At 36.3% G+C, this 22371-nt stretch overlaps 2 protein-coding genes across 3 annotated transcripts; both read right to left on the bottom strand.

Annotated features, from left to right (window-relative positions):
- Nucleotides 1-232: 232 nt before the first annotated feature.
- On the bottom strand, nucleotides 233-9046 carry LOC149388904 (cysteine-tryptophan domain-containing zinc finger protein 7). Of its 2 annotated transcripts, none has more exons than XM_089621659.1 (12): nucleotides 8407-9046; nucleotides 7567-7639; nucleotides 7321-7448; nucleotides 6813-7208; nucleotides 5407-6719; nucleotides 4791-5224; nucleotides 2827-4703; nucleotides 2587-2747; nucleotides 2163-2323; nucleotides 1571-1734; nucleotides 568-1231; nucleotides 233-488 (listed from the first exon to the last, which is right to left on the bottom strand). In XM_089621659.1, exons 1-11 carry the CDS (start codon nucleotides 8596-8598, stop codon nucleotides 1043-1045), a joined length of 5088 nt encoding a protein of 1695 aa, XP_089477785.1. In that variant the 5' UTR covers nucleotides 8599-9046; the 3' UTR covers nucleotides 233-488; nucleotides 568-1042. The 2 variants fall into 2 exon arrangements, with proteins under 2 accessions (XP_089477785.1, XP_089477786.1); XM_089621660.1 differs by having other exon boundaries at nucleotides 6813-7166.
- Nucleotides 9047-11168: 2122 nt separating this feature from the next.
- Nucleotides 11169-11546, bottom strand: LOC149388903 (uncharacterized). Its single transcript, XM_089622527.1, has one exon. It carries the CDS (start codon nucleotides 11544-11546, stop codon nucleotides 11169-11171), a length of 378 nt encoding a protein of 125 aa, XP_089478653.1.
- Between the last annotated feature and the right edge of the window lie 10825 nt (nucleotides 11547-22371).

Raw genomic sequence — 22371 nt, 5'->3', positions numbered from 1 at the left:
CTTCTCCTCCAACAAATTTTTTAACCGAGCATCTCCTGATCATATCTTGTGCAACAACAATTTCTTTTCTCAGACGATGAGAATGAGAATGACGGTTAACCGTAGACATTTTGTAAATGAAAAAGAATGAGTAATCTTGATAACCAAGTTTTAGGACAAATCACATGTAAGCTTTTTATTTTAATCAACATGAATCATTACCCCAAAAGAAAAAAGATTACGTCGGGAGATGAAAAAAATTCCCAGTTAATGAGCTATCTTCCAATGAATGGGAAACAATGTACATCTTGATGGAGAGACAAAATTTACAAGGCCAACCAATCACAAGCTAGTTTTTCATCACGCGCAAGTTGCAACCAGAAGAGTTCTCTCTCTTTTCTCAAAAAAAAAAAAAAAAAAAAAAAAACCCTTTGTTACCACTTTACACTATCATTAATATAAATGAAGTAAAGAATCCCAACTACAATAAGCCCTGAAGACAAAACAACCTGCACACAGAATAACAAGAGTTAGAATTATTTTCCATGGAAAAATGAAATTATATCGCTGAGAGAGGCAGAGACCAACCTAAGATTTGACATCTTCATCTTTCTTAAGACAAAAGATGTTAACCAATTTCTCCTCGTATAAGTAAAGCCTAATAATTTATGCACAGCACAGCAACTCCCAATTCTTGGGTTGTCGCCGATGATAGTAACTGAATCCCCTTTCGTGTTTATTTATTTATTTATATTCACCAAAATCTCCGGTTCCTTGGTGAACCATGTTCTCATCTATCTGCAAGACCTCGAAATTTTCTCGTTCTCCAGAAAGAGCCTTTGATCAGTAACGGCACACAACTCCACAGTCCAAGTTATAAACCACCTCTTCAGGCTGGTGATTTCGGCAATCAAAGAAGATTTTCGCAGGGCGAGAGATTTTAAGCCTTTGGCAATAGATAGAGGACTGGGAACCTCGTCTCTCATTCCCAACCGACCCTTCATTATCTCCCAACCTGGAGTTTGAAATATTTCCACGGGAAAAAAAAAAAAAATCACAGCCTTCATCGACCAATGGCTTCCATTGCGACCCGTACCAAAGGAAGTAGCCCGTCGATATTTTGAAAACCAAACTCGAGTACCCTCTTGACAGAAGCTTCCCCGTGTTTAGCCTCGGGCTTGTTCCCGTAAGCGCTCGAATAAGCGACCCACGATTTTCTCGACGCTTCCATGGCAAAATTAACATCATGGGCCTGCAATTTCATGGCTTCCATTGTTAGTGTGCAATATACATGATAGTATTGCATATCCATAACATATATAATAAAGGGGACAAACTCCTCCAACTTTCATCCAGAGGCTACCACGTGGCTTCGCCAAGCATCGACACGTGGCAGTTTCGGGGTTCTTTTATATTATTTTCTTTTTTTTCCTCTTTTTCTGCCTCTCTCTCTTCTACAGTTTTTTTTCCTTCCCTTTTGTTGACTTTTTTTAAAAATCTCTCTCTCACGAACTCGAGTGCGTTGATAACAAAAGGTTGATAAAGATACTTGTTGGTATATATGAAGTATCAGACAGTTGTGTGTACTCACAAAATGAAGCAGCCTCACAAAATTGGGGCGGTTACGGGCAGCGATGACATGGTTTGCAGCGACCTGAGGAGAACCAACACCCTTTGATAAAGCGGCAGCCTTGTCCGTGATCGTGTGATTGTTCAGGTTATCAACATCGGAAGCTGAAGATGAAGGAGATTCACCTGATAAAAAGGCACAAAGAAAAATGAAGTTGGATACAAAAAAATTTAAAAAGATTTGCAAGACCCCACACCAATTGACCCCCCATATATTAAAATATAGTTGTGTCGGGATGATTAGAATCAAGAATCGATTAGGATTCAAGTCTTAGGAGAATAGGAACAGTCAAGGAGGTCGAAGATAAAAACGAAACTGCTTAACAATATTTTATATTTATAAAGAGATGATTACTTCAGAAACTCAAAAGAGCATATGATGTCATTCATTCCCAAGACAATCCCCACTTTGGTCATATCGCACATCATTAACAGAACATATTACACGACTTCAGAATTCCGAGAAGAAAAAAAGAGCATTGATATGCATTATAACAACAAATGTTATGCTTCTTCCTACAGAGGAGTACTTAAGATAATGAGTAATTACTTACCCGGAGGAAGCACGTGGAAAGTGTTCTGCAGTTCTTGTCGATCTCTGCTGGCACTGGCATTTGAAGAATAAACTGCCCTCATATACGCCACCTCTGTGCACTTGTAAGCCAGAGCCGCAGCAGCCAAGTCTTTGGATTTCTCATATTCATGAGCACAGAACCTGTTCGTGTATAAAAGAATAAGAGTAAAGCATTAAAAAATATTAAGCCCTTTGTGTGGGAGGCATGGTCAATGGATCACAGAAGAACAAGAGAATGGGCATGAAATTATCAAAGGCATCTAACCAAATTGCTTAGGAGAAACAACTAAAGAAGAAAGGGTGAAAAAAAAAATATATCTTATATTGAGATAATATGGAGTTACTCGAGAAGAAAACAGAATTCAACTGTGCGAGGCTTGTGAGCAGCTTATATTTCAACTTACTCGCACAATTTAGCAGTGTCTCCGTAGGTTTGCCGTGATCTAATCAAATCACTATGATTAGGACCTTCGCTGCAACCAGTTTCCAACAAAGATGCTCCGTGGAGAAACTTGAGCGCTGCTTGGAAATAGAGCCCAGTTCCCTCGTAGCTCGAACCAGCACTCTGCCAAAATAATTGATATAGGAATAAGAAAAGGAAAAGCAGAGATTAGCAGACAAGTGAAGGAGGGATGTATATGTACCTTCAACCGATCAGCCATGTGTTTTAAATCCTTAGCTTCTCTCAAAGCATTGGCTGCGGTATGGCTGGGAAGATCTCTTCTAATTGGACTTGGGACTTCAATATCACTCGCCTTGTGTCCATTTTTCGTAAGATTCCTCGAGCTGCTTGTCTGAGGCTGAGATTTCTGATTATCAACCTTTCTGATCTGTTTCTGAAGTTTCTGTGCATTATCGCCGTTGTAGGCATCGAGTTGCGAAGTTTCAGCTCCATTTCCTTTTAGGGTTCGATTCGACACACCATTTTGAGGTCCACCAGAAGGTGGTATGAGTGCTGGTCTGTCCCAACTAGAGACGGTTTCCACTTGATCAGTTTTTTCAGAGACCAATCTCTTTGAAGACCTCTCATCGTTGCTCTCCACTAACAAACTTTGCTTCGGGGTGGAAATGGCGTCTTTTTGGAAGGTTGCATCAGCTTTTATATCCACACCATCGACCAATTTACCATTTTGCTGACTCTCTCCCTTACTCGTCTCATTCATATGTTTTCCTGATACAACTCTTGTACCGAAATCTTTCTCCTCCGTTTCATCTGACTTAACCCCAAGCTTCACCGGCAATTTCTTTTTACCATCTCTAGTTTTTACATCACTAGAAGAAGGTCCTCGGTCATGCAGTTCACGACCATCAGAGCTTTTGACCCTGACCACATCAGGATCAGATTTGAAGCTCCGAATCTTGTCCGACTTTGACGAGGACCCCTTTGCAGACTTTCTTGGATGTGAACCATTTGTGTCGAGATGGTACTCACTCTGTTTATCTTCGCCAGAAAAGTGATCCGAAGCCGATGGTCTACCAGGATACCGACCATCTTGGCCTGAGATATTCAAAGCACTACTCCGAGGATGGTGATTTGTTGGATCGGGAGAAGGAGCAATGTGTAATTTACCTTTACTATTCAGTGACACGTGAGAAGGATCTTGAGCATGGCACTCGAGAGACCCTCGGTGAGCCACGTTGGGCGTATTGTCACTCCTTCCTCCACGGGTCTGTTTAGTCCCGCCCAAATCACTGCCATCGGTTCTTCTTATAGGAGTATTAACGGCATTCTGCCACTCGTCTTTCATTGTGCCATCCCTACCACCTGACGTAAAGTTATCCGGATTCAAGATTCTCATTGGTGATGACGACACTGATTCTACCGGCGAGCCTTTCATTTCCTGAAAGCTAGATTTGGTCTTATGCGAACCGGAAACTTTGGAAGAGCTTGAAGTGGCAGCCAACGAGGGCTGTCTTGATCCCAAATCCCTTTTGGAGGAATCCAACCCATCCAAATTTTTCCGAGTCTTAGTGTGACTTCGTTTTTTGTCCGCCCTGCCGTGGCCTTTGCTTGCACTGGATTCTTTTCCCTCTGATCTAGATACTCTCGGCTTTTTTTCCTTCCTGTAGTCATTGTCACTGAACTCCTCATTCACAAATGGTGAATTATTGGGGAGATTTCCCCCTGGATTCAGATAGGAGCCATTCTGAACTTCTTTGCTCTTTCGTTTATTTGAGCCATCCCTAGCTTCTGTGTTCCCGATGTCTAGGGAGCCATTGTCAAAAGACAATTCGTCTTTGACTCTTCTTTTTGGCAAGGAGCCTTGTAACGTATCATTTACATCAGGCTTTGAGTCCTTGGAAAAAGAGCGGTCGGAGTACTTGGGCCGATCCTTTCCTGCCGAAGACGTTGGAAAGACACCACTTGAGCTCGGACCCATCTTCCCGATGGCTCCACTGTGGTCTGATGCCCAACCTTCATCTGTAATGTTCTTCGATTCGCTCTTGATCTTTTTGGATGCTCTTGAAGAATCGTGGTCAGGATCTCTTCGGCTCTTTGACTTTGAATTCTTGAAATCACCTGATGACATGTCATAGCTGTTTTACAATGTACTTTTCAATTTCAGATTTCCACCAAAACAAAACGATCGGACTAAGAACAAAATACCTGGAAAGGCATGCGGCTCCAATCCTTTGCTCTTCTCTCTATACTTCTGTTTGTGATCTTCCCCCGATCCGAAGTCACTTGACTTGCCTAGCTGCTGCAAATCGGGTTCATTTACAAGAGGAAAGTTGTTGACATCACTCAGGCTTCTACTCTTCGATGATGCCGGCGCATTTTTCTTCATAGATTTTGATGACTGAGTGGAACTATCTTTTATTGCATTTGGCATCACTTTTACACCAATTTTCTTCTTCCCAATTAAATTCCGTGGATTCTGATCAGGGTGACTAAAATTAGGAACCGATGGTCCAGCGAAAGCCCCACCAGGGTTACTATGAAGATTAAGTTGACTCTCGGGAGCAGCAAGAGCCTGATTCATTGCAACAACAGCGTTGTTTGTCTCCTCCTCGGTAAAGCGACAATGATCCATACCAGGCCTACATTTTAAAGTGAGATTGAACTTCAGAGAGAGAGAGAGACAGAGACGTGTAAGAAAAAAAATTGCAACGAGAATAAAAAAATTAAAAACTCGCTGAAGTTGCACGAACACTTTATCCCAATGTGTAAATGATATGGGGATTCGCAGGTCAAAGAAAAAGGAAAAGTAAATGGAACTTACAGCCAGTCAAGCATGCTACACACCCACTTCTCAGGTAGACCTTCATCGCTGGTACCAAGAGGAAGAAGCCGCCATTTTTGACACTTGTCACAACAAACCCATAAATCTTTCCCTGGTGGGGCCTGTGTGGGATGAGCCAAATCAGGAAGATGTCCATTTTCTAATCGTGGACTTGTTGCTCTTAAAGGAACTGTCGCCGACATCGATAACTTGTCGATCTTCTCAGCACTTGGTCTCTCCTTTGCTACACCATTGATTGCAGACCTGCTCTTACCCAGCACATCAGATTCCTTCGGCTTATACGCTGGAGCTTCCAACATATCCACCGGAGTATGTTCTTCCTCCATATCCCCAAAGAACTCTGTGTATGTCTCCCTTGTCCTCCCACGATCTTTGTATGACTTCCCATTCTCTGCTTCGCCTGTGTTCATACCGCTTTCTGCAGCGCTCTTGTTTGTTTTGGCCATTGAAGAACAAACCTTCAAGCTTTCTTTCGGTATCCCTGCAGCCAAGGTGCTGTGACTTCCCTTTGATTTCTTTTTTTCACCAGGAACCTGATATTCCTTCTCAAGAGGTAATCGTGTACTCTCTTGTTCATAGGACGTCGTCTTCTTGTTACTCTTTTGCCTTGAAGTATCCATGCCTTCAGTAGTTGATAAATTTTTCTTCGCCTTTGAAACATTTGAGTTGGGCTTTACAATTTCGTGGATTTTCTCTCCTTTCTGTTGTCCTTCTCTATTTGAAGAAGCCCCAACTTCATTAACAGTAAAACTATCTTTACCTTCAACCTGGATCTTTCCAACAGCGCTTGTTTTTCGCTTGTCAACCCATCCATCTTCTTGGGTGAACGTTTGCTCAATTTGTTTATCTTCTCCTCGATCTGAAGAGATGTTTTCCTTGATGACCCCCTTTCTGGATTCTTTGCCCCGTTTTGAATCACTAGTAGTTGAATATGGATTAGATAGGATCGGAAGTTTCAAGGTATTAGAAACAAGCTCATCACAAGCTGATGCATCAAGATCAGTCTCCTTCCTTGAAGAATTCCGCGCTCGAGCATCCTTATCCCTTCCACTCTTCGATTCAATGGAATGATCAATCTTTTCGACTGATTTCATGTTCTTCTCGACTAAAAATTTTCCATCGCTCTTAATACTATCAGATCCGTTTATAAAGCTTGAGCTTTCCATGCCACCCTTTGGGAAAGGTATACATCTACCCTCTTTTGGAAGTTTTGGCTTATCCATCAGGTTGATAAAACCATCGTGAAGAGGTGATAAAAGTAGTCCTTCGTGAATGGGGAAGGATGTCATTATCTGGTCCAAAACATCAAAAAAGAAATCAGCTCATGATCACCGTATATCTACATTTGGAACAAGAGGAATCTGTAGTTTCTGGAAGATTCTCACCTGAAGAATACTAGTTGGAGACTGAAATGGAACATCATGGCGCTCGTGAGAAATTCCCTCACTTTCCGAGGGGCTATCATCCATAGAGGAAGATGGTGAATCATCAAGGCCAAGCCCACTGTATATCGCTGCATTTTTTCGAGCCGACAGGTTACCGGGACCCACTTTTATTCGGACCTTCAATGTTTTCTGGTCTGATGAAATTGAATGTTTCTTGTTTTTGGGATCAAGCCCAGGTGCTAAATCTTCAACACGGCTTTCAGGCAAGCCAATAACTTTTTTCCCCGACTCGGTTAATGTTTTCGCTGCAGTGAATGAGGTGGAACTTGTAGACGCAGGTCCACGACCCCCTGACTGCGGTGCAGTCGAAGAAACTATAGAGTTAGAATTACCAGCCTGGTAGAAAACCATATAAGCTTGATCAAATGGAAATTTTAAGAGATGATCTGCAGCGCGACACAGTAGTACCAAAAAGAGTAATGTTCAAGTATTTCTTCTTTGTCAGTACCTCCTGAAGCAAATTGTTTGGAGATCTGGAGATACTAATACTCTGAAATTTTGTAGGAGTCCTCTGTGATGAAGCTGGAGAACGCTGATAGGTAGGCAAAAACGAACCGTACCCACCAAATGCCGCCCCTAACGCCAGACATAGTTCAAGTACTCAGTGTCAATGGGAGAAAAGAAAAGAAAAGAAAAGAAAAGAAAAGAAAAGAAAAGAAAAGAAAGGTAGTAAAGTCTACTAATGATAACTTACCCAGATTCTCTGCAGACACGCCTCCTTCGAAGTCTTTTTGAAAATGTCCCAAGACACCTTGTAGCTTCGCGTCCTGTAAAGAGAACAACGATTTCCCATATAAGATAAAAGACATGAAAAAAGACAAACACAATACATAAGTAGACAGCTTCTTGTAATATCATTGTCAATTTATGAGATAAATACACCAGCCTTCGCACTTGGAACAGTAATCACAACCTCAAAACCCAGCTCTGTAATTCTGAAGACCCTTATTGCATTCTATTTACATTTCTTTCTTAAATGAGACTATGTCATCACACACGGAGTTTCACAGCTTAATGTAATACTGAAAAGATGAATTGAAATGCTCGGAAAAAAAAATAGTATGAACCGTCTTAAAGATGCAAGCTTGCAGTCTTAAGCATACCTCCTAGAATTTTATGGTATCAACTCCTTTTGCTCCTATAAGCTAGTTAAACCAAGTAATATCTATTTTTCATTATACTGAGTTTATCAAGCTTAAACAACACAGCTACAAAACCCTACTTTCTGGTAGAACTACATTGCCAAAGTGTAAGGTTCCTTCTAAATTTAATCTTCTCACGATCATCTCGAGTCAAATTCCGAATGGCCTAGTGGTAAACAATTAGCTGGATGATACAATCTAGCATTCTCAGAACTAATATAATCATAATTACTAGTCAAACCCCAACCCAGCCATCGAAATGGATCTAACGACTAAACAAAAGTCAAACAAAAAAAAAATTCACATAAGCGATTCCAATTAACCCAAAGTAGAAAAAATATAAACACTGTTCAAGAACCATTGATAAGCACGCATATACAGCTATAGCTTACGAGATAAGACAAGTCAACATCCGGATCGAAGCTCGCATCGTCATCGTCGCAGTTGCTGTTGTTATGGTACGAATAAGCCTCTCCTTCTTCGAGCTCAGTGTCGTCCATATCTCTCCTCCGAGAGCTATTATCTCCACCGCCAAACCCTAACCCTAGCCCCTTCCTCCCATCCCTACTTCCCACGGAAATCATCCACCGAAAATAGAAAAAACAAATAAACCCACCGAATTAGGCCTCAATCAAACCCACGGAGAACCCGAAACTCGACGTGAAGCGCCTCGGAGGACCGTAATCCGATGACAATTCGACCATCGGAGACGATCAGAATCGCGCAATCAACACCAACGAAAACCTAAATTCTTCGCCTTTATTGTATTTTGTTTTTTTATTATTATTATTTTCTAATTTTTTTTACGAACAAACAGAACCCCCGAAAGAGGAAATCGGAGTTTCAATACAACAACCGAAGTTTACGAAGAATCAACACATCGAAATGTATTCTCTCACGAGACTATCTCTGGTCCGATTTTGAATAGCTTGAGAATCGATTTTGAGCAGATTTTCTCTTTCTCTTTCTGTTTCCTTTTTTCTTATTTTCTTCTTATTTTCTTTTTCTCTCTCGTCTTCGGTGAATACAGCAACCGTGTTTTTTTATTTATTTTTATTTTACTTTTCATCTAGCTTGTTTTCTGCTTTACTGCGATTTTTTTTCAAGAGACGTAACTCAAAATATTTACCTTAGGAGGTGAAAGCAATTAATTATTTTTTTAAAAAAATAGTTTAAGTTTCATTTTATTAAAAAAATAGTGATCGAAGTAAATTAAGTAACTAATTAAATTAATTTAATTAATTTATCTTATTGATTATTTTTCTAATAAAATAAAATTTTAATTAGATCCTTAAAAAAATAGAAAATTAACTAACAACAAATATTTGTTATTTTTTTGTATAATTGTTGTGGTAGTACTAGTAATAGATATTGATTTGAAACTTAAAAATGATTCCGAAGAGTAGAGAAGACCAAAATTATAAATTGTATAATCGTATCACCAATATACTAGTTGTATTAACTAGTTGTGGAAATGCTGGCAAAAATACTCAATATTTAAATTATAAAAACATTATTTATATACTCATTTTTTTAAGTAAAAATACCACATGTCACTATTTAGTAGCGTCGTAACTACTAGCACCGTTAAGTTCAAACATAAATTATAACGGCGGAAATATTTACGCGTAACTAAATTTTTAACATGAGGTATTTTTCCTTAAGAAAAAAATGAGTATATAAATATCGGTTAAAGTAAATTTTGAGTATTTTTGTCGTCATTTCCCCTAATAGCCAATCTGTATTGTTGTGATAAATAACTTGCTGCAAAAATAAATCTTATGAAAATAATTGTTCACCTATACTGAAATCTCCAAATAAATAAAAGGGCCGGCTAAAGAACTAGCCAAAATGACACCCCTACTTTAAAATTATAGCCAAACTATTAACATATTTAGGAAAATAACCAATTTATCATGACAACATTCCAATATTCCAATTATACCCTTAGGTTAATATTATTAACTATTATAGTAAATAATATTATCTATAACAAAAAAAATTAATAAATCTAATTAATAATAACAAAAACTATATTAAATCTTATTTTTCGTAACAAGAATAATAGTAAATCTTATTTACCGTAACAAGAACAATAGTAAATATTATTTACCTTAACAAGAAAACAATAAATTTTATTTACCGTAATAAGAACAACAGTAAATATTATTTACTGTAACAAGAACAAAAGTAAATTTTATTTACCGTAACATTTTGTAGTTAATCTAACAGGAAAAGTATCAGAGATGAGGACTAGTTAATCTAACAGTAAATACGATTTACTAATTATTTCCGTGAACAATCGAGGACTAACAATCCGACAGTAAATCATATTAACCATTGAGTAAATCATTCGTTTCTATGGTAAATATGACTAGTTAATCTAACAGTAAATACGATTTACTAATTATTTCCGTGAACAATCGAGGACTAAAAATCCGACAGTAAATCATATTAACCATTGAGTAAATCATTCGTTTCTATGGTAAATATAACAGTAAATCCGATTTACTGTTATATCGCTCTTCTCTTTATATCGCTCATCTCTTTCATTTTCACATCAGAGATGAAGACTAGTTAATCTAGCAGTAAATACGATTAACCATAACATTTTCTAGTTAATTTAACAGGAAAAGTATCAAATATGAGGACTAGTTAATCTAACAGTAAATACGATTTACTAATTATTTCCGTGAATAATCGAAGACAGTAAATCATATTGACCATTGAATAAATCACTCGTTTCTATGGTAAATATAACAGTAAATCCGATTTTATTTAGAACGAAATACCTACGATATACACAACATTACAATTCTATTTTTCACAAAAATTTCTAAATATTTTCTCATATCAAAAGAAAGATCCGTACATTTAAAACAACTAAAAAATCCTCCAAAGATAGATTGACAAAAAAAACAAAAAAAAAAAAAAAAACAAATCTGTCCGAAACCACTAAAAATAAATAAACAAAACAAATTCTGACATTTACTATGCACTCCACTTTTCCAGATCTGATATTCAAAGTCAGATCCTTTTCGAAATGATTTCGTTGGACTTCTCTAAAACGTATTCTAAGGATAACTAATATAAAGAGACTCGCTCAGTTCTATCAACACTCAAATGAATTGGCAATCATCTCTACGGGTGGGTACTAATAGAGGCAATTACTCGCCATTTTCCTCACCTTCTCGTTGTACTCGAACACCGGCGATTTCCCCTGGAAGCTGTCCTCGCAGTCGCCGGAGTCCGTCACCACCGCGCTGAGCATACTGTTCGCCGTCCCGTCGTCGCGCCGCGAGATCGCCTCCGACGCGTTCCGGAGATTATCGATCGCGTCGCCGTAGCTATCCTTGCACCGCGCCAGCGCCGCCGTCGTCTCCTCGTCCGTCGACTTCGCTGCCGCCATCCTCGAGATCTCCGTCATCGCCGCCGCGGCGTGGTGCGACGCCGCCTTGATTGCCGTCGCGAGGAGCGACGACGGATCGTTCCGGCCGGTGAGGATGAACATCGAGAGAGACGAGAGGCACATCACCGGGTAGTCTTCTTCGGGGAGAGGAAATCTGATGCCGATTCTTACTCGGAGTTTCTGAGGCGGAGAAAACCGTCGGAGCAGAATTGCATTTGGAGACCGTCAAGTAATCGAGATCTGTGCGTTCTTTGTCACTGTGAATTTGGGGGTAGGGATATTATGGGGAATTCAAACCAGCGTGGGCTATTCTTCTAAATAAAATAATAGTCTGGCTAGAATTTTAAACTCCCATTTATATACCGGCTATATGCTAACAAATCTCTAAATAAAATAATAAAATTTCAGTGTTTTTATAATTGACCAAATAGGACTTCCAAGGACGTCCAACTATCCATTTTGATTGGTTATCCAACAATTATAAATTGCCAAATCATCATTCATTATTTGGACTTTATTATACATGAAACTCCCTGATAAAATCATCTTCATTTTATGAATTCCTTGATGAATTCAAAGGTATCAAGAAGAAAAGACTAGGGAAATTTCACAAAACTCACTCAAATGATTTTATCCATATTTTAAAGGAATTTGCAAACAAATGCTAAAAATTGAAATGAAATTGTATAATGTAAATAAATAAATAAAGTATAATAAAACCATAAACAAAATTTAAAAATGAGGTATTTTTATAATAAACAAAAAAAAAATCTTAGAATAAGAATGAGTAGTGAAATATTTTTGAATTATTTTTAAATAAGATGACTCGAGAAATTTTCACCAAAACCAAAAACAACGAGTGTCGCTCCGCTCTTTTTCAAGTCCATTGAGGTGAGTAGGCCACATGCCAAGTTGGGGATCGAGCCATCGACCTTAATGGGTGAGCACAACACTCGATCGAGGCTTACACCTCCGCTCAAGTCTACAATACTCTAAATCACATCTGTCATTTACACTCATCCTTCCTATTGATCCCATATGCTAATACCCATACATTTATCTTCATTTTCGTCATACCTCCGCTCTAGCCACCGATCATCACCACACCCTTAACTACTCTTTATGCCCGATTATCCCCCAATCAAATATCCTCCGATAATGTTACGCATCCGTATTAGTGGTTTCCATATGTTTGAACCTTCTTCACAATTCTCATATCTCTCTTTACAATTCTCATCTCTCTCTCTCTATTTGTGTGTTTATGTGTGAAGCCCGAATACGCGCGCGTGTGTGTGTTTATGTGTTTGTGAGAGAGAATGTCAGCAGACTCCCTATTATGTGTTGCCTTCGTCACTTTCGAATATAAGTACTTTTTTCACTATATAGGCCTATAGTTCTCTTTCTCCATGTCTCATTATCATAATAAAATATTTATCTCTCTCTCTCCCTATCTCTTTCTCTAGGAAATTCTCAATTATATACCGCCTTCGTCGCTTCCAAATATACTTATTTATTTTCACTACATGTCTGCAATTCTCTTTCTCCATGTCTCACACCATAATTAAACATTTTTCTCCATCTTTCAATCTCTCTCTCTCTCTCTCTCTCTCTCTCTCTCTCTCTCTATATATATATATATATATATAACTTCATTTACCGCAATCTTCTCTCTTTCTTTATACATATATTATATATGGCTTCGGTTATATATATATATATATATATATATATATATATATATATATATATATGTGTGTGTGTGTGTGTGTGATTACATGTTTCTGTGTTGATTTGTTAATATAATATAGAGTATTTGTAGTGATTTATATTAAATGTTATGTTCGCATGGTGAGATTGTGAATTGAGTTCACTGAGCATGACTCGGCCAAGCATTAGTTAGGCTCGAGCCCAAGTCTAGTAAGAGAGCATTAGTTAATACCAATATAATGCAAACATTTATCCAATCATAGAAAATCTTTAGAGAAGTTACGAAAGTTTCAAGTATTGCTGACAAGTTTTACTGCAAATACGTACGATGATCTTCAAGAGTAATCCAAAATTCTCGTCATCAAGCTAATTGGCCATTTATTCACAATAGCTTTATATGTAATCCATTAACTATATCAAGAGCAACAACATTTTTATACATTAAATTAAATTGTCGACTAAAGCACACCACTCTTCCAAATTTTGAATCGATACAAACATTATAAAATCACAAGCTCCATTTAGATTTTTTTAACTGAAAATTAAAAAAATAACTAACTTAAACGTTTGACATTACTAAATAGCTAACGTTTTATAAATTTTAAGTAAATAACCGCAAATAATGACGTGACCTAATATATAGATGTGGCTATTTAACTAAGATTTATGTATGTAAATACATAAAAAAGATTATTTACTTAAAATTTACCAAACGTTGACTATTTAGCAATATCAAATATATAAGTTGACTATTTTTTTAATGACCTTTTTTTAATGAATAGATTTCATTCAATTTTTACCATCTAGAAATCATACTCTTCCAAATTGTTGGTGTAAGACTTTGTTATCTTCTCAATAAGATAAGCCCTATAACAATTGTTTTTTTTTTTTTTTTACAAAGCTCATATTCAATCCAATAAGCCACATAACAATATTTACTACCAAAAAAAATAATAATAAATAAATAAATAAATCCACATCTACAGTACAAACCTAAAAGAATGACGTACTTGTGTGAACACTTACACACCCACGTGTAAAATGAGGGTGGTTTGATCTTGTAGTTATATGATGATAGTTTGGACTTTGGACTGAATTTGAGCCCCACTGCCGATAGCCAAAGCAAAATAAATTCACCCTGCTACTAAAAACTAAGGGGATTATTCCTATTCTATGACCTCCACAATGATTTTGGACCAAAATCAAATAAGTTCAATTTAATCCTAAACTATGACTATCTATTTTCTTTAAGTACAAAAATACCCTCAATAACTCACTGTGACTTTTTATTGACATTAATACAAATAAGTTCTAATGTTTATTGACATTAATTTAAATAAAAAAAAAAGACCAAACAAAATCCATAACAACTCAGTTACACACGGCAAAAAAAAACAGCATACACGGTCAAGTCTCACTGCCAAGTCCAAAACACGTCCAAAAATCAGCAAATCCATGGTAAATTCATCCAAAATTCGAAAACAGCCCAAATCAACAATCCCAAGCATAATTCCAAACACAAAATCGACTCACAATATCAACAATTCTCAAGATTATCAAAACCCCCAATTTCTAATGAACATACCCTGATTTTTCGGCCAAAATAATCAAAATAATCTCCGACGCTGAAGCTCCTGGGAACGACGGTCATGGCCGCCGAAGAGCAGCCCATGGCCATCCCGGCTACGGCGACCTCGAAGTGTCCGCCGGAACAGCCCGCCATGGATTCCGCGTAGAATTTATGTGGTTTTTAAAGTTAAAAAATCAAAGAAAAAACGATTCTCGGGATTCTGGATAATTTTGAAAAGTTTCTGAATATTTCTGGGTTTTCGTTGAAGATTTATTGACGTTGATGTCAATAAAAATGCATATTTATTGACATCAATGTCAATAAATCTTCAAATGAATTTTCCAGAATCGTTGAAGATAAATCTTCAACGAAAACCCAGAAACGTTGAAGATTTATTGACATTAATGTCAATAAGAATGCATATTTATTGACATTAATGTCAATAAATCTTCAACGTTTCTGGGTTTTCGTTGAAGATTTGATTCTGGATAATTTTGAAAAGTTTCTGAAAATTTCTGGGTTTTCGTTGAAGATTTATTTACATTAATGTCAATAAAAATGCATATTTATTGACATCAATGTCAATAAATCTTCAACGAAAACCCAGAAATTTTCAGATTTTTCTTACCCAATTCCTGTGAAATTCACTATCCTCGGTGGGTTCTCTTCCTTTCCCGGCGTTCGCTTCCCGGTCGGTCTCCACGGCGACGCGCGGCGTTCTCGTCTCCTCGGTGGGTTCTCTTCCTCTTCCTCCGCGAGCTCAACTCCGTCTCTCTCTCTCTCTCTCTCTCTCTCTCTCCCGAATTCTCGTTCTTCTTCTTCCTCGCTCAACTCGGCGACAAACCACGAGAACCCCAAACTAATTTTAGGGGTTTGAAACCCCCGTGATAAGCCTCGACGGAGTTCTTCTTCTTTTGGACGCGAGAGAGAGAGAGAGAGAGAGAGAGAGAGAGAGAGAGAGAGAGAGAGAGAGAGAGATTTTGAACGAAGAAGAAGAAGAAAAGAAACGCAGAAGAAGAAAAGAAATAAAGGATAAAAAAAGCAATGAGAAAAAATTAAAAGAAATAAAAGGATAAAAACGTAATTGTGTAAAAAAGCAAGTCATGTTTTTGGATTAAATTAGAGATATTGGATTTTGGTCCAAAACTATTGTGAAAGTCATAGTTTAGGAATAATCCCAAAACTAAGCAGACACGTATTTTTCATTATTTTTCGTTTATAAATTTTTATATTTATTATTTTGAATTTTATTTATAAGAAAATTAATATCAAGTAACTGAAAAATACTGTTTTTGAAAAAGAGTTGAGACAATCACTATTTTCGAAATGTTATACAACTTCTGTAATTTTCCCTATTATATTCACACGTACGCTAGTTATCTAAAATTATAAATACATCCAAATCCAATACATCCATCTAAAACCGGAGGTAATGCCCTTAAACATGTTTAGTATTTTAGACCTAGCTCATCATACTAAACCAGAGAGTTGGATATATGACTATTTTAGACTTCTTATATTAAAATCTTAGTATATCTAATAATTAATAATAAAATTAAAAATAAACAAAACACATGCGTTATATTATGCAAAATATAAGTATAAACTAAGTTATATCTTTAATAAATAAATTGTTAATCTATAATTTAAATTGAGGGTAATCATTCAACTTATATTAATTTTATACCTTTAAATACACCAAAAATAAAAAGATTTAAATACCATTTAGACGAAATTTCATTTTTGCACTTAAATTATTGAAAAAAAAGATAGGTACAAATTGTTTGCAAAAGAGAAACTCTTCAAAGCGCACGAGGTTGACCTACTTGACAATTTATACTTGTGTCTTTGCGTGGCACTTGTTGGACAAAGTTTAATTTGCCGATTTATTTATTTATTTTGGTCGAGGTAAAGTAGAAGAAGTTGGGACTTTCGATGAAACTCTAATTCCATGTTACCAATATTCAATAAAGATACAATGTACAAATAAATCAGAATCTCCATTAAAATAGATTAAATTTTTTTTATGGCATTGTAAAGTATAATTTAATGTTGAAGTATCAAAGAAGAATATATGACACGGCTATCTTTTTCAACGCTCCATTTAATTTTTTTAGAATTATCGAAGAAAAATTAAAGACCTTTTACTCCAAGTTGTATGCAGGGGAAATTCGAGAAAGTGGGTGTTTGAAGGTTGAAAAATTGAGTTTCTAAATAGTAGTAAGTTTTATTTTGGAAAGTATGTAACACACTACACACTACAAATATTTAGAGATATGATATACGGGTTTCTGATGTGTCCTGCGGTGACTTGTGGTCACCTGTTGTGACATGTGGTTCCATCACAGTCTTGCGGTGATCTGTGATCTTATGTTGTGTCTTACAGAGTGACTTGCGATTTTTTGATGTACTCTGCGGTGACTTGCAGTCTTTCTGTTGTGCCATGTTAGAATTTAAAAAATAAATTTAAAAGTTATGTGTCAATAACATTTTTGTCAAATTGCACATACTTTTCAAACTAAAACTTACTAAAAACCTAATTTCCCAACGCACATATTTTACCAAATTTTCTTTACAGAAATGTCTTCTTTTTTCTTTCTTTTTTTAAGTGATGGGGGTTTATAAATATGTGAACAGATTTTGACAATAAACACATGGTCGCATTTTGTCTTAAGGCAAGTAACATACTACAAACTAAGGTTTAAAATTTAGGGAAATTGCGTGAAAATTGCGGAAATTTGAGAAGTCCGGCATATTTACGACCATATGTGAGTTTCGTCATTTTGTGTCACGGGTATTGCGTCGAAATTACGAGGAAATTTCCATGTCGTTGCGTCCATTGATGTCGTTTAGCCCATTATATAAAACGCAAAAAATTGTGTCATTTTCGTCGCAATTTCGGTCGCATTTCGGACCGCAATTTCGGTCGCGTCGTCCAAAAGCCAGCCAAGCTATACAATATTTCGAAAAATCGTGTGAAAACTGCGTTTTTTTTTTTTTGTTTTTCAGCATATAAATTATAATTTTTAAGGTTTTTTCATTTTTTTTCATTGGATGTTGTTTGTACTTGTTTATGGTAAACATATTATTGTTTTAATATTTTTGGAGAGGTCACAAGTTTAAAATTGATGTTAATCGGAAGTTAATTGTTAGGAAATTGTAGTTATATATGTATTCATACACGAGTATTTGAAAATATGAAAAATGATACATTGTTAGTGAATTTCAAATCCGAGGTAGTATATGAAATTATGATGTGCTTAGAACTTATTATGTGTGTTTTTTATATTGTGTTTGACTTGATATTTTCAACTTATTATGTGTGTTCATTATATGTTTTTGACTTTGAAGTTTGAACTTATTATGGTTGTGAATTATGTGTGTTTGTAATTGAAATTTATTATGTATGTGTAGAACTTCTTATATGTGTATGAAACTTATTTTTTATATTTGAAATTGTGCAACATTATTTCTGTCTCAATTTCTATGTTTTATCGCAATTTTCGTCGGCTACTGCGATTTTCGTCGACATAATTTTTTTCAAATTTCCACATTATTTCCGTCAAAATTTTCATCGATCATCGCAATTTCCGTATTTTTGGATCATCGGCACAAAATCAGCAACCGACATTTCACACCTTGCTACAAACAAATTTCGCTTTTGATAATGCCACAACTTCAAGTAAGGGATTGAAGTAAAGTATATTTCGCATTTTTGTATAATTCTTCATCTCATAGTAAAATAGAACACGCCAACAAATTTTACACGAGCGCGTATGCTAAAACAATATTATATGTTACATATGTAAATAATTTAGAGAAATTGTCTCATTTACCACCAATTTCATAACATTTTCCACCAAAAGACTAAGGCCCCGTTTGGTTATGTTTTCTATTCCTGTTTTCTGTTTTCTGATTCTAAATTCTAGAAAACAGTTTTAGAAAAACTGTTTGGTTATAAATTCAGAAAACAGATTTAGAATCATGTTTATGTTTTCTTTGAAATTTGTTTAGAAAACAGAAAACAATGAAAAGTTGTTTTCTATTTTATCTCTATACAATTGAATGGAAACATAACCAAACAACATTTAAAATATTTTGAAACGTAATTCTAAATCTGTTTTTAAAATTTAAAAATTAGAATCAGAAAACAGAATTTAAAAACAGAAAACGAGTTTAGAAAACTAAACCAAACGGCCCCTAATTTTTCCCAAAATGCCTTCACTATGAGATGTCAACAATGTTACCATCTCGGTGACATTTTGGGAAAAATTAGTCTTTTTGTGGACAGTGGGAAAATGTTATGAAATTGGTGGCAAATGGGACAATTTCTCAATAATTTATTAGATTTTAAAAATATTCATAAAGCTACCATAATGGTAACCTTCTTTTTTTTCTTTCTTCCTAGGCATTTGAAATTGATAAATAACAAAATAACTCATGACTAGGTTAAAATTACTTTTTGTATCGACGTTTTTCAAATTAAATTCATAATCTTATATTGGTTAAACTTTTTAAATGTTTCATATGGACTCATTTACTATCATATTTTAATATTTAAAAGCAATTTAAAACAAAGCCGCACAATATTTTAAGTATTTTTGTTATTTACGACTTTATAGGATTTCATAATTTTTGAATTTTTAGTGCTTAAAATATGGATCAGAGATATTTTGCATTGAGATAATTAACTCATAACCATAAATTTGATATTAAAATACGCAAAGATAAAATCTGGATTGTGACTCGATCCAACATATCTGTTTGATATTTTTTTATTATTATAAAACAACTATATCTAAACTATGCTGGAGCTTGATACCTCAAAAATTATATTATATGTTCTGGGTCAGTTTTATTTTGGGGACAATATGTTATGTAGACTACTCTGGTTACATAAATGGATTTTGTTTGGTACAAAATAGCCAATTCAAACTAAGTGTTAAGTAAAATAGTTAAGGTTTCATAAGTTAGTCTATTCTAGCTACTTATAATGTAAAAAAAAAAAAAAAAACTAATATGTCCTTAATTATTTTCAAAATAATTAATCTACGTGTCCAAAATTTTAATCCATCACACTTTATGTATATACCAAATAGGTTCAAAAAATTTAATCCTAACTTCAAAATATTTAATCACTCATCCAAACTGACAACACAATGTTTGAAGTCTAGTCATCTACAACGAGAAGCAACGACGTGTTACAAAATCTAATCCTGCTTTCAAAAATTTAATCCACTCTTCGATAAACAAGAAGAAGAAAAAGATGTCAAAAAATTTAATCTTGTTTTCAAAAAATTTAATTCACTCTTCAAAGAACCAGAAGAAGAAAAAGAAGAAGATGGTGACGGAAATTGAAAACGACGACCAGAAGCTTGGGATAAATTGCAAATTTTGGAGATCAAATTTATGTTCGGCTACGACGACTAGAAGAAGGTCTGGGGATCCTCCACAGAAGCTCGATCTTTGAGTCTTCCCAAGAAGTACACGAACTCGATTCTAGCAGAGTTGCAGAGCTTGCCAAAAAGACTCTGATCTAGCCTGTACGGCCGCAGATCAGGAACTTCAATGGCTTCTCCATCGACAATGACTCACTTCAGTTCGCCCATAAATTTATCGTACTAACTCGGAGAGAGAGAGAGAGACTAAACCCTAGAAATTGGGGGATTGGCCAATTAGAAAATCCAAGCGTGAGAATCGCCAATGACTTTGATGTCGCCACCGGAGCCGCGTTGGAGGAATCTTCACCACCATGCTCTTCGTAACTCGCGATCAAACTCACACGATCTCCGACGTCGACCAAACTTGGAAATTCCTCGCCGCACACGGAAAAAAAACTATACCGATTCACCAGTAGAGGAGTTCTCCAGCGAGTTCGCTCCTTGGAAGAAGAAGAAGAAGAAGAAGAAGAAGAAGAAGAAGAAGAAGAAGAATCTCATCCCGTCATCGCTATGGTCATCTTCAAAATCCCGTAGGGTTAGGGTTCGTCCATTTTGAAGCTGAAGATTTCCTTCAAAATCCGATTGTGTATAAGAGAATGGACGAAGAACAAATGTGTGTGTTTTTGGTAAATGGTATTTGATGAGTGCGTATTTTACGTACGAATCCGCTCTCATTTGACTTGGATTTAGCGCGTTCTCAAGTGTTTTTGATGGTTTTAGTGTGGTTATAGTGAATTTCAGGTCAACATAGATGAAAAGTAGCGGTCGGGTCACATATCGATGGAACGGAAGTAAAAGCGATGAATTTGGAGTCAAAATGAAGAAAATGAAGATTTGGAGGCTGGTGCGCAAGACCTCGCGGCGCGACCTCAGCGATCACGAATTCTCGCGCCGCGACCATAAGATCTCGCGCCGCGACCCCCGCATTTTCACGAACACAAAAAGTTCCAGGAGCTTCTCGCGGTGAGCCTCGCGGTGATCTCGCGCCGCGACGATACGAAGAAGGAAGCCTCGCGCCGCGAGGATGGATGGCTTGCCACGAGACGACGAATCCTGACGAAAATAAAGTCGAATTTTGACTTAATCCTAGCCGTTGGATCGTTTTTTTAGGCCCAGATCAGTCCAAAATTGTACTTCGACCTAAACCACTATAAAACATAACTCAGCCTCTATTTTTAGGTTACGCTTTATATTATTATTGTTTTGGAGAGCTTTTTCCAAGGAGAGATAGCTTATCAACGGAATTGACAAAATCCGATCAGCCGGAACTCCATTAATAGTTTTTCTTCTTCCTTCTATTTATTTTCTGCTCTTAATTTTTTTATTGTGTTTTTGAATTCCTATCACGTTATAATCATGAGCTCTCTTCTTCATTCTATGCTAGTTTTATTGCGTTTAATCACTCTCCTTGTTTTGATCATGGTCATGAACACCGTTAGAGGCTAAGTCTTTATCGGGATTACGATGTAGTCGGGGTTAGATATAGATTAGGGGTTTCGTTAGGGTTTGATGAGTTATTAACTGTTTCATGAATATGTTTGCTTGTGTGGAAGTGTTTTTAACACATTCTTTAGCTTGATCACCTTTAGAAGTGTTTAATTGGAGTTTTTAGCTGCTTGAGAGAGAGTAAAAACTCGTGCCCTTTTTCATTCATCACATTGTTTTAGGTTGCTTGACGGCTTAGACGATTGTGTAATCGTTAGAATTCTCGCGTTTAGTGCATGTGGTTGTTTTAATAGGATTAGAGGCCGAGAGGATAAGTAATCCGACAATTGCATAGGTTCGCTAGATCACTCGAGAGAGGCTAGGGAATATTATTGAGAGAATTAGATTAGCTTACATAGGAATAGTTGTAATTGTTCGTTCCTGAAACCCCGATGCTGTGTTACCTGGTGAAATCATAACCCTGTAGTTTTTTTTGCTTGTTATCTCGTGTTTGTTTCTCTTTTATTTTTACATTAATTCATTTGCTATTTTTATAATCACATCCATCAACAAATCTGTGAAATCAATTTGCTTTAGGTTGTTTAACGTCGCTATAGTAACTAGTCTCTGTGGGATCGATATCCGTTACTTACGTAACACTATTACTTGTTCGATACGTCCACTTGCGTGCTAGTTATAAAAATATCGCAACAGTATTTTGGAGTTTAAATTTGGGCTACTTTATCTCACTTTTGGAAAGTTGGGCTATTTTACTAAAGTAAAACTAAAAAATGGCTAAATAGCC

The sequence above is a fragment of the Urtica dioica genome, chromosome 8 (genome assembly GCF_054948205.1).
Source record: "Urtica dioica subsp. dioica isolate 48M chromosome 8, U.dioica_male_clone48M_v1_H2, whole genome shotgun sequence".
In the NCBI taxonomy this organism is placed as follows: Eukaryota; Viridiplantae; Streptophyta; class Magnoliopsida; order Rosales; family Urticaceae; genus Urtica; species Urtica dioica.
Note: the sequence above shows the minus strand (reverse complement) of the source record. Positions and strands in the feature narration are given on the sequence as shown.